This window comes from Macaca mulatta, chromosome 7, assembly GCF_049350105.2.
Source record: "Macaca mulatta isolate MMU2019108-1 chromosome 7, T2T-MMU8v2.0, whole genome shotgun sequence".
Classification (NCBI taxonomy): Eukaryota; Metazoa; Chordata; class Mammalia; order Primates; family Cercopithecidae; genus Macaca; species Macaca mulatta.
Window position 1 is genome coordinate 167245321 of NC_133412.1, and position 17180 is coordinate 167262500.

The 17180-nt window shown below is 53.6% G+C and overlaps 2 protein-coding genes across 2 annotated transcripts in view; both read left to right on the plus strand.

Annotated features, from left to right (window-relative positions):
• The window catches only part of OTUB2 (OTU deubiquitinase, ubiquitin aldehyde binding 2), a 98657-nt gene that overhangs the window by 29674 nt on the left and 51803 nt on the right, over positions 1 to 17180 (plus strand). The gene's annotated exons all lie outside the window — the stretch shown is intronic.
• The window catches only part of CCDC197 (coiled-coil domain containing 197), a 22080-nt gene continuing 10707 nt past the window's right edge, over positions 5808 to 17180 (plus strand). Inside the window, exons 1-4 of the mRNA XM_015144412.3 lie at positions 5808 to 5934; positions 14377 to 14493; positions 14969 to 15057; positions 15762 to 15998. Of these exons, the coding sequence (XP_014999898.1) occupies positions 15895 to 15998 (104 nt within the window). The 5' untranslated portion in view covers positions 5808 to 5934; positions 14377 to 14493; positions 14969 to 15057; positions 15762 to 15894. The remainder of the gene's footprint in view (positions 5935 to 14376; positions 14494 to 14968; positions 15058 to 15761; positions 15999 to 17180) is intronic.

Below are 17180 nucleotides of genomic sequence, written 5' to 3' on the forward strand. Positions count from 1 at the left end.
CCAGCTTACCTCCCAGTTCAGAGAGCCAAGCCAGGTCCCAGGGAGAGAAGACAGTGTTCCCCATTTATCGAGAGCAGAGCAAGGGAAGAACCCATATGCCTCTGATGGGAGAGAAGGGGCAGGGCAGCCTCCCAGCCTATGGCACTCTACATGTAGGGAGACACCCACTAGGGTGAGGCTCCATTATCCAGCAATGTCCCCTAGGGACCGGCAAAGGGCTGCCTGCAGTTGGCTCAGGGTGGCATTGGAGGCCTCCCCTCCTGTGTCTCCTGCTGTGCCCGGGCCCCACCAGGCCTAACCCTGGCCCTGTTCTCTCCAACACCCACATGCATGTAGAGGGGGGCACCAACAGGATTTCATAAGGGTGTCACCCAAGTTAGCAGATCTGAGGAGCAAAGTCCATTGCAGGACATTGGGCTGTTTGCAGCTGGCTGGGGGTTTCCTTCAGACGAGAGTAGCCAAGACAGAAGAGTGGGACAGAAAGAATGGGCAGAGCTATGACCTCAGCCTTCCTTGCAAGCCTCTGCTGTAAACCCCAGCCGCTCGTACAAATCTCCAGCCATTCTTGACTGGTAAGTTGTCTGATTTAGTCACTATCCCTGCCCATTTCAGCCCTTGGTAAGGACCCCTCCACAGCAGAAGCCCTGGCCTGCGAAGCCCAGGACTGTCTCTCGTGAATACCTTGCCCCTGGTGGGAGTGTCTCCCTGGTCCTGGGCTTCCCGCTTGGGGATGTACTTGGCGAACCCCGTGCAGACGGTGTCTTCCTTATTGAAGACGCCACCCATGTGCAATCCGCGTTAGCACCACCCCATCCAGTTTCCAGCCCGGGCACCGGAGTCAGATGATCCCAGTCCGTTCCTTGAATGCTGTGTGTCCCCAGCTGCAGCCCTGCAACTCTCTGGATTCAGCTTCCTCTTCTGAAACTAGGGGAGTGATGACTGTCTCCCATGGTTGTTAGGGGATTAAATGAGATCCCAGGACTCAGCAGTAGATACCCACTAATCATACCTCTTCCTCCCCACCTGCCGTCTTCAGGACTTGAGCTGCACTCTCCTGGAGGCCACTGGCTCTATTGTCAAGCCAAGTCACTTGGTCCCCTCCAGGGCTCAATCTCATCCTGCCTGAATCACCCTTGGGAACTCACAGACAAAATTAAACCCGGAGTGGCCCACAGGCCCAAGTTAGCTGTTGAGAACAGGTTTTCCATGAGCTGGAGCTCTCTGCTGCCCTTTGGCTGGGGGGAAAGGCCTCTCCCACAGGAGGCTAGAGTGCAGCAGCCTAGCCTCCTGGGATGCTCTGTGGCTGGGTCGGACCCTACACATCCTGCTGGATGCAACAGCTCCGGGCCATGTGGGCAGAGCTGAGGTCAGACCAGTCTCCTCCAGCACCAACTGTGATTGGCAGATGGGAAGGAGGGTGCCTCATGGACATAGTCCCTGGCTCAGCCATTCTGGAGCCTGAGCTCGCAGGGAGCAAAATGATTCACCTGCTCCAGACAGGCAGCTGTTACCCATTTGGCACCTGTGTTGGGGGTGGGGGGTGCCTCCAGCTGGAAGGTAACTGCTCTCAGCTTCGCCTTTCACCCTTGGTGTACTAGTCCCCAGGTGTACTAGTGTATTCTCACGCTTCTGTGAAGGAATACCTGACTGGGTAATTTATAAAGGAAAGAGGTTTAATTGACTCACAGTTCTGCATGGCTGGGGAGACCTCAGGAATCTTACAATCATGATGGAAGGTGAAGGAGAAGAAAAGACCCTCTTCACATGATGGCAGGAGAGAGAATGAGTGCCCAGTGAAGAAAGAAGCCCTTTATAAAACAATCAAATCTCGTGAGAACTAACTCACTATCACGAGAACAGGACAGAGGAAGCTGCTCCATGAGTCAATTATCTCCACGCCGTCCCTCCCAAGACACCTGGGGATTATGGGAACTACAATTAAAGATGAGAGTTGGGTGGGGACACAGCCAAACCATATCACCGGGGAATCCCAAGTGACCAGTGGTGAGCATCGCAGAGGTGTCAGCCAGACCCTTGGTGAGGAAGGCTGGCATTCTGGGTGTGAGGCAGGGCTGGGATGCAGGGTTGGGTCAAGGGTCCTGATGACCTGCAGCTGGGCCACTTCTCCTTTTCCCTGCAGGTAGGAAGGGATGGGGCAGGGAACGCCCATTTACCAGCCCTCTCCTGGGATCTGGGCACTTGCACAGCCATCCTGTGAGGGAGGCTTTATCATCCTGATGTTACGGATGAGGAGCTGAGGCCCCATGGGACTTGCCTGAACTCAGTGACAGTGGGATCTCCAGCCACGCAGCCTCCATCCTGCAGAGGACCGAAAGATCAGAACAGCCAGGAATGTCAGATCTGGGAGCTCCTTGCAGTTCATGTTCCAACATTGTTTTCCTGAGGAAAAGGGAAGCGAGTCTGGAGAACAAGAGGGGCTTGTCAAGCCTTTGTAGGAGCCATGGGTTTCTGGAAGTCTGGAAGCTTTTCCATAGCTTCCTCCCATGATAATCTCATCAGGCCATAGACCTTCCATTCAGGTTGTGGGGCACATTGGCAGGAACCTCACCACACTGGAGAAGGTTGAGCCCAGATGGCAGGCTGGACTTCCTCATGGGCACATTCAAGATGCCTGCTACCTCCTGGAGACTCCCAGAAATGCCTAGGGGTGAGGAGGCTGTGGTTTGCAATGGATCACAAACCTCAGGAAGCAGCCAGGGGCTTCAAGCCCAGGCAACTCGGGTGTCAATATCATTGTGCCTCATTGTTCCCAGCCACAGGAGATCAGACTGAGGGCCACTCCCAGCACAGACTCGCTGGTAATGTGACTGCCCCAGATCCCTCTTCAGAACCCAGTGGCTGAGAGCCTAGACTCTGGAGTCATCTGCCAGCGCAACCGCTTGCTAGCTGTGTGACCTTAGAGAGCCTACTTAACTTCTCTGCCTTGGTTTCCTGATACACATTGCAGGGAGGAGGAGAATAATATCCATAGCTCACAGGAAGTTTGCAAAGATTTTATGACATAGTACCCCCAAACATTCTGTGTATATATATGTGTATGTGTATTGTATATGTATACACTCATATATATACAATATGTGTATATATTAATATAATATGTACATAGTATACAATACAAGTTATATATAATTTATATATAGTATTCATATATGTATACATCCATATATGTATGTTCATATTCGTATATGTATATATCCCTTAGAATAAAGACTTATAAATGTTAGAGGTTGTTATTAGCTTAAACTTGCTGACGGAGACAGAGGGGATGGTGGTCAGCTGGAGACAGTGGTTCTTAACTGGGGACAATTCCTGAAGACATTTTGGGTTGCCACAACTTGGGGGAAAGGGGAGGATGTTCTTGGCATCTAGTGGGCAGAGGCCAGGGATGCTGCTAAACATCCTGCAATGCACCAGGCAGAACCCATGCCTGTCCCCCCCCACCACCCCATAGAATTAGGGCCCAAACGTCCACAGTGCCATGGGGAGGAAGCCTGGCTGAAGAGCAGGGGCAGTGGGAAGTGGCTCTTAGGGAGTGGAACGGGGCCTGGGCCAAGCTGACAAAGAGGCAGCTTTGGATTTCGGGAATAGCTGCCACCAGGAGAACTGAGCGGATTTCCAGCGCCTTGTGACTGTTATATAATGGGATGATTCACTGAATGGGGCTCGTAAACCAGTTCTGAAGGCCACCAGCAGGGGAACATGTGGCTGTGGTTTGAGCAGCACAGAAAGAACAGCCATAGTGACCACGTGCAGGTTGGGGTCCTCCTTCAAGCAGGAAAGGGGAGTCCTAGGCAAGTCTCAGCCCTGCTTGTAGCTGGTGCATTCAGACACACACACACACACACACACACACACACACACACACACACACACAGATGGTGCTTAGCTGACAGCACACCACACACACATAGTTTACACTATTTAAGTGAAGAGTTAGTACAACAGTGGACAAATGAAGTAGTCTTTTTTTTGAGACAGAATCTTGCTCTGTTGCCCAGGCTGAAGTGCAGTGGTGTGATCTTGGCTCAATGCAACCTCTGCCTCCCAGGTTCAAGCGATTCTCCTGCCTCAGCCTCCTGAGTATCTGGGATTACAGACATCTGCCACCACACCCAGCTAAATTTTGTATTTTTAGTAGAGACAGGATTTCACCATCTTGGCCAGGGTGGTCTCAAACACCGGACCTCAGGTAATCTGCCCGCCTCAGCCTCCCAAAGTGCTGAGATTACAGACGTGAGCCACCACACCCAGCCAAACTAGTCTTATAAAAATGTTAAGTACCTGTTGAAGTCTCCTGTTTTCTACAATTACAGCACTCCATCTCTTTCTTGGTGCACATGTGTGCAGGTGCGTGTGTGGATGCCCCAGTGTGTGCACGTATGAGCACATGTGAGATGTGTAAACTAACAACTCTGCAGGCATGTGAGGCACCTCACACATTGGAAAGAACTTGAGCCTAACCACCAGTGTGCTGCTCTTCACCCTTCTGGAAAGTTCTGACCCTATGCAAACCTTTCCCCTCTGCAGATCCCTGAGAAATGGAGGAAGGGAGTGCACTGTGGAGCTTGTAGGAATACAAGCCCTTCCACCCTCTGAGTGCCTCTGACACCAGATGAGCAACTGGAAGTTGCTGCATCTACCAATCTTTTTTCTCTGAGAACAAAAATTCTAATCATAAGTCAGTTGTAATTTAAATCAAGTGTACCTAAATATTTTCAAAAACAGAAATAAAAAATGGGATAATTATTTTGGAAGAGTTTGTGAATCCTGGGATGCAACTTCCTGTCCCATATCATTTCAAAATAATTGGTTGTTGGATAAAATTCAGCCTCTGGGCCTGGTGGCTCACATCTATAATCCCAGCACTTTGGGAGGCCGAGGCAGACAGAGTTTGAGACCAGCCTGAGCAACCTGGTGAAACTCCATCTCTACAAAAAATACAAAAATTAGCTAGGCATGGTGGCGTGTACCTGTAGTCCCAGCTACTCAGGAGGCTGAGGTGGGAGGATCACTTGAGCTCAGGAGGTGGAGGTTGCAGTGAGCTGAAATTGTGCCACTGCACTCCAGCCTGGGCAACAGAGCGAGACCCTGTCTCAAAAAAAAAAAAAAAAAAAAAAAGAATTCAATTAACATACATGTTTGCTGCCAATCTTTGTGCACACAGGTACTCTCATACACACTCGTGCACATGCATGGTCTTGTACACACCCGGTAAGGTGACCTTCCAGGAAGCTCAGGGCCCCCTGGTATGAGCTGACACTGGGTGAAGAAGGTGAGGGCATGAAAAGAAAGGGCATTTGATATTGATATTTCTCATGGTCCAAAGTGGCCATCTCCACTTCTCAGCTAAGGAGATGGAAGCACAGAGACTTCAAAACATGTTTCTAGGTTCAGTCCGTTAATGCAGGGTCCAGATTTTTCTCTTTCCTTGCCCTTTCTCCCTTACTTCCTACCTTTCCTGGTGCCACTGAAGCCGGCCACATCCCCTCCAAACTGCACTGTCATAGCTCTTGGCCTGGCTCCTGAAGAGCGTGTGACCTGGGCAGTCACATCAACAGCCAGGGCTGTGCCCCAAGGGTGCCCTGCAGCCCACAGGGCACTTGCCAGCCCCGGGCTCCTGGGACGAGTGCTGACTGGATGCTGGTGCATGGCCTGCCCATAGCCCTCCTGGCGGTCCAGCTGGCCTCTCTGTCTTTGCCCTGCCCTCAGGGGCTCTGGCTTTATATTTAACAGCATTGCCTGGCCCAGTGGGATCAAATGTCTGCTGTGCCACATGTCCCAGGAAAGGACTGCAGAGGCCTTCAGATGATCTCCAGGCTGCAGTGCCCAGAGGTCTGTTTTCTGTTCAACCCGAGGGCTGCTGCATCGCGTTTTGGGAAAGGCTGGCCTGGAGAGAATGAAAGCAGGCTACAGGTGACTGCATTTTGCCAGATCTTGGTAGGGCCTCTGTGGCCTCTGTGGTCAGCCCCAGACGACTTGCACAGCCTCCTCTTCCTCATGGCTCTCCCTCTGCCCCACCGTCTGTCCATCCGTGTCTGGCCTGTTGAACCCTTTTGGGCTTGGAATGCCCTTTCCCTCGGGCCGTGTGGGCCCTGGGAGCGGCTGGCGTGGGGTTGGTGTGGGCGCTGGTCCAGCAGCCTGGCTCCCTCCCTCTTCCCTCCACTCTCTGGAGGCGGGCAGCCCCAGGTCCTCACCTGTGACGCAGGAGTCAGGACAGCAGCAGCTTCCTCACAGGCAGCAGTGAGGCTTCAAAGAGGTAACACTCCAGCAAGTCCGTGACAGGGGCTGCAGGAGGCGAGTGCCCAATAAGTGGAACTATTATTATTTTTATCTTCAAGGCACAAATTAAATGCCACGAACCCTGCTAAGTGCCAGAAGCAGTGTCAGCTCCTGCAATATACACTTCCTACCCACAGGAGGTACAGCCTCAGGGAGGACAGAGTGGGAGGGAGGTGGAAAGGAGGGAGTGGGGGAGGGGAGGGGCCAGGCAGAAACAGTAGGGGGGTGGGGGCATCTGGAAGGAGGAGTGAGAGAAGGGGTGGGGCCCGACAGGAGAGGAGGGAAAGGGAGGAGGGGATGGGAGGAGGGGATGAGAAGAGTAGTTGGGAGGAGGAGATGGGAGGAGAGGATGGGAGGAGGGGATGGGAGGAGGGAAAGGGAGGAGGGGATGGGAGAAGGGGATGAGAAGAGTAGATGGGAGGAGGAGATGGGAGGAGAGGATGGAAGGAGGGGATGGGAGGAGGGAATGGGAAGAGGGGATAGGAGGAGAGGGTTGGAGGAAAGGATGGAAGGAGGGAAAGGGAGGAGGGGATGGGAGGAGGGGATGAGGAGAGTAGATGGGAGGAGGAGATGGGAGGAGAGGATGGGAGGAGGGGATGGGAGGAGGAGATGGGAGAGGGGTTAGGAGGAGGGGATAGGAGAGGGGGTGGGATAGGGGATGGGAGAGGGGGTGGGAGATGGGATAGGAGGAGGGAATGGGAATGGGCCTGAGGTCCCTGTTTCCTTTCTGACTGCTGGTGGGGACCTGTTCTTAGCTCCTAGTGGCTTCTCCGGTCTTTGCCCTATGACCCCTGCCATCTCAGCAATGAGAACCTCTGTTCTCTGTTCCCATTGAATCCCTCCCACCCACCCAATCTCTGACTTCCTCTTCTACCAGCCACAGAGAAAATACTCTGCTTTTAAAGGGCTTGTGTAATCAGTTAGACCCATAGGCAATCTTCCTAGTTCAAAGTCAATTGATTGGTAAACAACATCTACAAAATCCCCATTGCCATGAAAGGTGACATGATCATAGATGTGACTGTTCACCACATTCACAGCCCCAGGGACTCAGGGGAATCCTGGTGGCATCTTAGATCTGTTTCTTTCCTGGACACTCTCCGGTCTGTTTCCTTCTCGGCTTTCGGAATACCACTCTCCTGGTCCTCCTCCTTCCTCACTTCAGCTCCTACGTGATCTCCTCAGCCGTGTTCTCCTACCACCATCAGCATTTTTTTTTTTTTTTTTTTTTTTTTTGAGACGGAGTCTTGCTCTGTCGCCCAGGCTGGAGTGCAGTGGCCGGATCTCAGCTCACTGCAAGCTCCGCCTCTTGGGTTTACACCATTCTCCTGCCTCAGCCTCCCGAGTAGCTGGGACTACAGGCGCCCGCCACCTCGCCTGGCTAGTTTTTTGTATTTTTTTAGTAGAGACGGGGTTTCACCGTGTTAGCCAGGATGGTCTCGATCTCTTGACCTCGTGATCCACCCATCTCGGCCTCCCAAAGTGCTGGGATTACAGGCTTGAGCCACCGTGCCCGGCCACTATCAGCATTTTTAAGAACATCAGGAATCCATCAAAAAAAGATAAGAAAGAGGGCTGGTCTAGGCCACCCAGGGAGCTGGCAGAAGCCACCCCAGCACGGAGTGGACTGAGCCACTCTTAGTTCCCACTCCAGGCCAGCTTATTTTCCAGGAGCTGGGGGCATCTCCTTCCAAGCCCAGTAGATAGAATGACTGCCCAGGGTCAGGTAGTCCCATGGGAGATTTTGGAAGCTCCGAGTCACCCTCTTGTGGACTGTGAGGGGGCAGCTCTGACAGATCGGGGTGCAGATTGAGGTGGGTGAGCCAGAACTGGCTCTTTCTCCAGCTTGGCTGGAGAACATTCAGGAGAGGCCTGGCCTTTGGGGCAGAAAAAGGCCACAGACACTAGATCTGGCTGTGGGCCTGCACCAGGCATGGTAATAGTGACAATAGTGACGTCTTTTGAGCACTTTCTTTGAGCTAGATGCTGAGTGCTTTATGTACACCAGCTAATTTCATCTCCACAGCAGCCCAAGGAGGTAGGTACTATTGCTAATCTCATTTCATGGAGGAAGAAACTGAGGCTGGGTGAGGGTGAGGCACTTGCCCAAGGCCAGATAGCTCATGACTGATGAGAGCTGCCAAGGGATGCCTGACCTGCCCTTAGTGTTCCTTTCATCCTGAAACACGATTCCATCAACCTTCATGCCAACATTAAGAAAGTGGTTTTAATAGCAAGACACTTGCCGTGTGGGAAGTTGTTAAACTAGGACTGAGGCAGGGGACACTGGAAGAGACTTATTTGCATTCAACACAAGAAAGGGCAGATGTTCTAGTGGTCACAGTGACCCAGAGGTGGATGAGGAGGCTCCCTTGGGAGGGGATGAGCTGCCCATCACTGAATATAGGAAGTGAAGAGGCCGTTCTCATTGACTGAGGTCCTGGTAGGACAGACACTGTGCTGAGTGCCTTACCTGTGTCATCATCAGGTCCTCACAGCTCCATCACACAGGCACTGTTGTTGTCCCCCACTTACAGATGAGGAAACAGAGGCTCAAAGAGATTGAGTGATTCATGACAGTTACATAGGTGGTTGGTGGGAGAGTTGTGACTCAAACCCAAAGCCGTGCATCTCCAAAGCTCTGTTTCTATGCATACATCTATTGAGCGCCTGCTGTGTGTCCAGTACTATCCTTCTAGACACTGATACTCAAGCAGGGACAATTTGGTCCCAGTCCTTGACCTCATGGAGATCACATTCCAGTGAGGAGGGAGAAAATCCACAGTAAGGAGTGCTAAAATAGAGCCACACAGGGGTGAGGTCACCCGGAGTAAGGTGGGTCGGGGGACCTGAGATGGTCAGGGAAGGCCACTCTGAGGAGGTGGGTTCTGAGCTGGGATCTGGAAGACCAGAGGGAGAGAGGACTATAAAGAGTTTAGAGACTTGTGCTCCAGGCCGAGGGAAGCACAGGTGCAACGGCCCTCGGCCAGGAAGAACAGAAAAGCCACTGGGAGAAGAATGGGCAAGGGGGAGCCAGAGCATTTGGAGCCTCGTCAGCCAGGACGTGAACTTCATCTGTCACTTTTTAAAGTGGTGGTGTGCTGCAGCCAGCTCAGACCAGCTCATAAGAGCCACTGTTAAGTCTTCAGGCATTTTGCAAATCGGTTGTTAAATTATTAGTAGCTTGAAATCGGCCATGGCGGGAGGATTGACACTACAGAAATTGATGGATGCCATAAATCTTGGCTTTTCTCCCACTCACTGTTGACCTGAACATCACTGGTTTTGGCAGGGAAATGGGGGAGATCTGGTTTTTGCTTTAAGACGAGCTCTCTCTGGCTGCCAGGTGGAGAGTAGCCTGCAGGGGACAGGAGCAGAGAGAACAGCAGGGAAAGCCAGTGCTTGCTCCAGGTGGAACAAGCGTGGGCCAGTGAAGAGAAGTGAGGAGATTCCAAAGATTTTGGAGGCAGAGTTAACAGCCTTGCCGGGCCAACCTCAACCAAGAGGTTCATAGCAGGAGGTGACAAGGTGGCATGGAGGGGCATGACTTGAACCCAGGCCTGCAGGGTCCGTAAACTCATTCTGTGGTCACACCTCAGTGATTCTTCCTAGGAAGGTGGCGGTTCTGGGACGAGAGAAAACAGCTGATGATTGCCCCTCAGCCCTGGCTCCCTCTGGTCAGAGCAGCCCCTTCCCACACTGCCTCTTGGGAGGGCGTCTCCTAAGAGCTACTCTATGGAGGTGAGGGGTGGCAGGATGTCAGTATCATAGACACCGGAAGGCCCAGATCTCCACTGTGGCCCCTGGGACCATGACCAGAGCCTCCGTCCTCTCCCACGGGAAGGCCCTGTCTTGGGAGTACTGAGCTGGAGACAGCCTCGCAGTGTCCTAGGACCTGCTTGGGTGATTCCCCAGCTCTGGGACCTGGAGCTTTTCCTGGTGCAGAGCAAAGATGAGGTTAGGGGCACAGGGAAGTGGGTGCTGGGCCAGGCTGGGGGCCTCAGAGGAGGCGGGGCCCCAGCACAGCTTCCTGGGCCCAGGATGCCCTGGGTTTACCTCTTGTGCCAGAAATGGAAGGAGGGGACAGAGGTAGACTGCTGAGATTCTGTCTCAATGGGGGAGGAGTTATGTCGTGCCAGCTCTTAGTAAAATTCTGGCCTAATCAACAGGCCAAGTTTGTCTTCCTTGCACCCTCTCACCCCTTCCCACCAGAGCCACCTTTGCCAGCCAACCCCAGCAACCTCTGTCGAAGCTCCTGTGCTCTTGTGTTAGGAGATCAGGCCATTGTGATCCTCTGGACGGAAAGAGAAGAGATGGGCAGGAAACAAAACTAACGTCCATCGAATCCCTACGACGGGTCAGCTCTGGGCTGCTTGCTTTCCTAAAGGGTCAGAACGGACACTCTCTTAAAGAGTTGTGCTAGTTTAAAAGTTGCCCCTTTTCCCTGCCCCTAAGACATAAAATGTTCATTTATATCTTTCTAGACCTCCTCCTATGCACACTTGGGTTAATTTCACAAAAACGAGAAGATGCTAAGTGTTCTACATGGATTATCTCATTTAATCCCTAGGTGCTATTACCCATACTTTACCTTTCAGGAAACTGAAGCTCAGAGAGGTCAGTGCTTTTCCTGAGGCCACACAGCTGGTAGCCCTGCCTCAACCCACAGCCCCACTCTGCATCCTGAGCGTCAGTGGCTGAGGAAGGGCTGGCCTTGGCCCTGTCTGGGGGCATTTGGGGTTGTAGACCAGATGGGGTGAATTCTGCAGAAGGCCTGATCAGGCCCTTCCTTCTGCTGTGCCTGGTGACCCAAGCCTGGTGGCAGATTCCAGCCCCAGGAGTCCTTGTTAAGGTTTTTGAAAAGGGGTTCTGGCCGGGCGCGGTGGCTCAAGCCTGTAATCCCAGCACTTTGAGGGGCCGAGACGGGCAGATCACGAGGTCAGGAGATGGAGACCATCCTGGCTAACACGGAGAAACCCCATCTCTACAAAAAATACAAAAAACTAGCTGGGTGTGGTGGCGGGCGCCTGTAGTCCCAGCTACTCAGGAGGCTGAGGCAGGAGAATGGCATAAACCCAGGAGGTGGAGCTTGCAGTGAGCTGAGATCCGGCCACTGCACTCCAGCCTGGGTGACAGAGCGAGACTCCGTCTCAAAAAAAAAAAAAAAAAGAAAAGAAAAGAAAAGGGGTTCTATTGCCATTTAATTGCAGTTTTGTCCTTGAAGCAGGTTCCCAGCTCCCAAGATTCCCAGCTGTCTGTAACAGACAGACTTGCCTTGGATTTCTCTTGCCCAAGGCCCTGGGTAGAGGCTAGTCTGGGAGTTGGGAGACCTGTGCCCTCACCGCTGTGTAACCATGGCAGCTCCTGTCTCTCTGCCTTGATCATTTCTTTTCTTAAGTTCCTTTCACCTCCATGTAAGTGCTTGAGTCTTCCCCTAATTAGGGAAGGGTGGGGTCTGCTGGTTGGGTGAGGCTGGGGAAGGGCAAGGAAGAAGAGGAAGAACCAGGGTGGTGAAGAGGCGTCTGAGGCAGGCTGGTGGGTTTTAAGGAGCAGAATGGAGAATAACTAGGTCTAGAATCCCTGGACCTGGGTCCAAATCCCAGTGAGGGGCGTATGCAGTTATGCAGGATCTGTACTCACAAGAGTCCACATTTGGCTTTATCTTCTGCTATTGCATCTTGAAATTCTTAATAATTTTTTAGCAAGAAGCCCAGCGTTTTCATTTTGTACTGAGCCCCACAAACTGTGTAGCCAGCCCTGTTACCTTGTGTTAACTGTGTATCCTTGGGCAAGTTACTTCGCCTCATAGACTCAGTTTTCTCGTCTGCAAAACGGAGCAGTGCTACCACCACCCTAGAGGACTGTTCCGAGAATGAAACGAGAGACTCCCAGTAAAGAGTCAGGCAGTGGTGAATCCGTGACAGGACTCAATTCCTGGTGCTTGTGACAGTCACTCTCTAGGGGCCTGAGCGGGAGAAACGTCTCCCAAGGAGCCGCAGCCTCTGCCAGCCTTGTCTATTGTGCTCTCTCAGCACCTATGGGACACTTCAGGCCAAAAATGCAATTGTCACTGAAAAGCAAATAGTGCCACCATCCCCACTCCAAACCTACCTTCCCCCCCCCCCACCTATGGCTGTATGGGGTCAAGTGGTTTACAGACTTTAACTTCTGGGAAGTAAAGTCCTGGAATGTTTGAGCGTGGGAAGGGACGAGGGTCTGGCACGCCTTCTCCAGCATCTGCTTCTGGCCAGAAGAGGGTCAGTGGTCTGCCTGTCCCCAGTGAAGGTCCCATACCCAGAGGTGCTAATGGAGTCTTTCCCAAGAACAGCCTCCTGCTGTAGGATCCCCTATCAATCAGCTTCAAGGTCCTAACAACTCAACCTCCCAGATGGTTCTGGATCTTGACTTTCTGGATTAATATCGGAACTATTTTCTAACAGTGAGATTTTTGGGCAAGTTACTTAGCCTCTCTGGGCCTCAGTGTTGCCCTCTGTGAAATAATAGCTTTGACCTCAGTGTGTCATGAAGATGAATGAACCCCGGCATGGAAGTGCTTAGACCTGTGCCACACAAACATGAGTCACTCCCGCTGCCACGCAGCCGGCCTCACCCCTACTCTGAGCCAGAGAGCATGCTCAGAAATGCTCTGAACATTTCTGAGTGGGCAGAGATGGTGATGAAGCTGCCTCCTCCTTAAGCAGGCTGCTTTCTGAACCAGCTCCGGCTCTGACCCTGTGACTCTTTCCAGAATTTGTTAGAAGCCAGCACTTGTTGAAAGTTCCCAGGCATCTTGGTGGCGGGAACTGAAGACTTGGGGGTGATGGGGCTGTACCAGTTATAGGGCTGCAAGCAAAACAAGGCCCCTACAGAGTGGTACCCTCAACCTCTCCAGAGCTGGGGATGCAGCCCAGTTGTCCCTGAGCCTCCACGGAGGAGCACCTGTGGGTTCTGTTGCTCAGCTGTCCTGATTCCCTGGGAACAGCGCCAGGGTTTGCACTGGGAAACTTCTGGGCCCCACGGCAGGCTCTTAGGATATGAGTGTCAGTCAAGCCAAGGGGTGGGCACATGGCCCAGGCTCAGCCAATTGGGCACCCTCTCTTGATTCTTGAGAACGGAGGAGATGATGAAAAGGGGTTGGGAAGGATTCATTCTGGGAGCGCCTCCCTGAGTTCCTGCTGCGTGGATCTCCAGGGCTGCCCTGGGCCGCTGTCCTCTCTGGATTTGCAGCTGGATTTTCAGCATTTCTTCTGATTCTGTGCCTGCCTACAGCCTCCTGTGCATCCCTCCTTGCCCAGAGTAACCCGGGCAGTCTCTGCTGCTGGCTGATACCCTTTGGCTCCTGCCAACAACTTCACCAGCCACGGTCCAAACCACTCCCACCCTGATAGCCCCCTTCTGCTTTGAAGGCTCTGCCTACGGTTCGCACAGGCTGTGTAAGCTATTCTGTGCCTCCGAACCTTTGTCCCTGCCATTCCTTCTGCCAGAATGCCCTTCCCACCTTCTCCTCTCATTCTTATCCTCGTGAAACACCTCGGACACTGCCGATTCTGGGGGACTCCCCCACTCCTCCTCGAACTAGGCCGACTCCTTCTCTGGGCAACCCCAGCCCCTGAGCTCCTCTCCCTCTGCATCCATGCCGCCCACACCTGCATCCACCTCCCTTCTGAGTCTGAACCCAAGGCCAGAGCCAGGACCCTTCACCTTCATTCTCAGTCGGTGCTCAGCATATAAGCAAGGGGCTCTAGGACCATGGGGAGGTAGCCCCGGGCACCTGTCAGGGACTCCTGAGCTGGCAGGGGCTGATCTCACTGCCTGCTGGTGAGGGGTCGTGAAGGGGATGAGTCCAAATCCCTGCTCCTGCCCCCGCCCAGCCCCGACCCTGGCCCCAGCCCCAGCCTTTGATCCAGATCTTGCTCCAGCCTTGCCCCAACTCCAGCCACAGACCTGAAACCCCAGCCCTTGCTCTGCCCCCGAATGGACCCCAGCCCCTCCCTCATTCCTGGCCCCTTCTCCAGCTCAGGCCCTGCCCTGGCTCCTACCTCCTTCACCCTCTCTGGGGACCTTTCCTACCCACAGCGTTCCTCCCAAGTGGAGCCCACACTGAGCTGTGACTTCCCAGGAGTCATCTGAGGTGACCCAGCTCTGAGCCAATGGAAGCCTTTGAGAGGGAAGGCCAGGCCAGCCAGCATGGTGGTGAGTGTGGTGGGGGTGGGATGTCAGGGTGGGCATGAGGCCCAGCCCTCTCCACCCCACCGTCCCTGGTGGCACAGGTCCAGTAGCTCCAACAGGAGGTTCAGGGCCAAGCCATAGGCAGGGGCAGTTCCCAGACGTGGGTCCTTCAGCTTGCTCCCACCCCCTGCACGGAGCCAGCCCTGGTCCTGAGCCATGGGTGGGGCTGAGCCTTGGGGGGCTGAGCCTTGGGTGGCTGATGGGGAAATGCCTGAGCTGCAGCCACCAAACTCAGGTGGGATGGGGTCGAGGGAGAGTCCCAGGACAGGCCAATGGGAATTGGGCAGCCCATAAAGCAGACCAGCCTGGATAGAAAGGACAAAAATAGCCCAAGTTTCCCATGGGTTTGCCAATGCCCTTCCTCCCCATCTTCTTGGGAACGGGACTGGGCGGTGGGGGTGGGAGGTTTTAGGACCATGGAGAATCTGGCCCTCCACAGGTGGATCCTGCAATGGACACATCATGAGGACAGAAGCCAGCATTGTGATGTCACAGCCTGGCTGTGGCTTTGTGCTCCTGGAGCTGTAGGTGAGTCAGCTAGGCCCCTTCCTCCTATAGTGCCTGTCTACCTGTGTTTGATGCTTAGGCCTAGAAAGGTTGACTTTGTAGCCCCTCACCTTCTCTCCTCAACGCACTGGGCTGGTTCAGCAGTTGACCAATGAGGGTCATGCTTTCGTACCAGCCTTGGGCGAGTGGCCCAGGAACTGTTTGCAAGGCTGTGTTGAAGCTACTTGTAACTAGACCATCTTTCCAGCTTGACCATGAGCTTGTTCGAAGCATCTCTGCTTAGTCTCCACTGTAGTTCTGCAAGCACTGTACGAGCTCAGAGCATGTAATGTTGGTTAAGTGAATAAATGCGTGGATGGGGGTGGGTGGGCAGAGATGATAATGAAGCTGCCTCCTCCCTAAGCAGGCTGTTTTCCGAACCAGCTCAGGCTCTGACCCTATGACTCCTTCCAGAATTTGTTGGAAGCCAGCACTTATTGAAAGTTCCCAGGCATCTTGGTGGCCAGGAACTGAAGACTTGGGGGTGATGGGGCTGTACCAGTTATAGGGCTGCAAGGGAAACAAGGCCCCTACAGAATGGCACCCTCAACCTCTCCAGAGCTGGGGATGCAGCCCGAAGACCTTGGACTTGGGATTTAATGAGCCCTGGGTCCTCATCCAGTCCTGCCAGATGACCTTGAACTGGTCATAGCCCCTCTCTGAACCTCTGTCTCCTTTTCTGTGAGGTGGGGATGCTAACCCTGGCTTCTGAGGATCCGAAGAAGAAGCTGCAGTTGTGACTGTTCCTTTTTGGTCTGTCTTCATCCTGCCTGGCTCACGTGGCTCCTGTCCTCCTGCGTGGCTTGTGGCAGTGGGGTGATGGCAGCCATGGACACAGGCCAGAGAGCTGGCCCAAGCAATCCTGGTGACAAGGAAGAGGATCTTCAAGGGCTGTGGCAGGAACTCTACCAGCTCCAGGCTAAGTACGCATTGTGCCAGCCCTGCCCCAGCCCCAGCCCCAATGCCTTCCTGGTGGGCTAAGTGGCTGGACTGAGCAAACATGTCCCTGAGGAGGCCAGGACAGGGGGTGGATGAAGAGGGCAGTGTGGTCTGGAAGCAAATGGATGGGGCAGGGCTGGGCGACAGCTGTGATGGGAGAGAGAAGAGGTGTGGCTATTGCCCTTTGGCCTCAGATCTTGGGCCAGTCCTGGGCGCTCTGCTGGCTGGGCCTCTACATCAGGAAGGAGGACTGTGGGTAACCATCCGTCTGCACTTGTCCACTCGGCCCCTCTAAGGCCAGTCTACAAGATTGCCGCCTTGACTCTTAGCGGGGACCCTGGGTCCTCACCCCATGAGGATGGGAGGTTGGGGAGATGAAATTTCAGACTACACACAAAAACCTGAATTAGATGCAAAAGGACGTGTCTCTGCAAAGTTTTATGAAGGGCCAACCATTCCAACAGATTTTGAGGGCTTCCTGATTCCAATAAGGTTTAGCACCGTCATGGCTCACAAGGCCCCATGTGGTATCTGTGGGAAGGATGATATTGTTCTGCACTTTTCAGAACCATATGGATGAGAAAGGGGGGCCCACAGAGGCAGAGTGGCTTGCCCTGGGCCACTCAGAGACCCCCAGCACAGCCCCTGTTGGATAGCCAGAGAATGGGTTGGGAGCTCAGCCAGCTGGCCAGGCCACGCCCTGCTCTGGTCTCTGCGCTTGACTGCTGACCTTGGCTGGGTCCAGAACAGGTGACCTGTTGGAGACTTGCTTAGGGATTCCCCGAAGAGTCAAGTATGGCCAGGCAATAGCAAGTGGCCCTCTCCCCTCCAGGATTGGTGGGGAACCCACCTCTGATGGAACGCTCCCAATACACTTGGCGCCCCACGCATGACCCTGGTCAGCAGCTCACATCACCCCTGCTGTAGATGGGCTACCCAGGCACAAAGAGGTGAAGCACTTGGTCCAACATCACCAGCTAGTAGGTGCTGGCCTGTCTCCCGAGATGCGAGGCACCTGCACAGCCTCCAGAGGAGGCATCGTAGACTCTGGCCAGAAAGACTTGGCCTTCAAGTCTAGGCACCTTCTTCGCTGCCTAGGAGATGCTGCTGTGGGCATTTATTTGACCTGCTTGTGGCTCAGTTTGCTCAGCAATGAAATGAAGGTG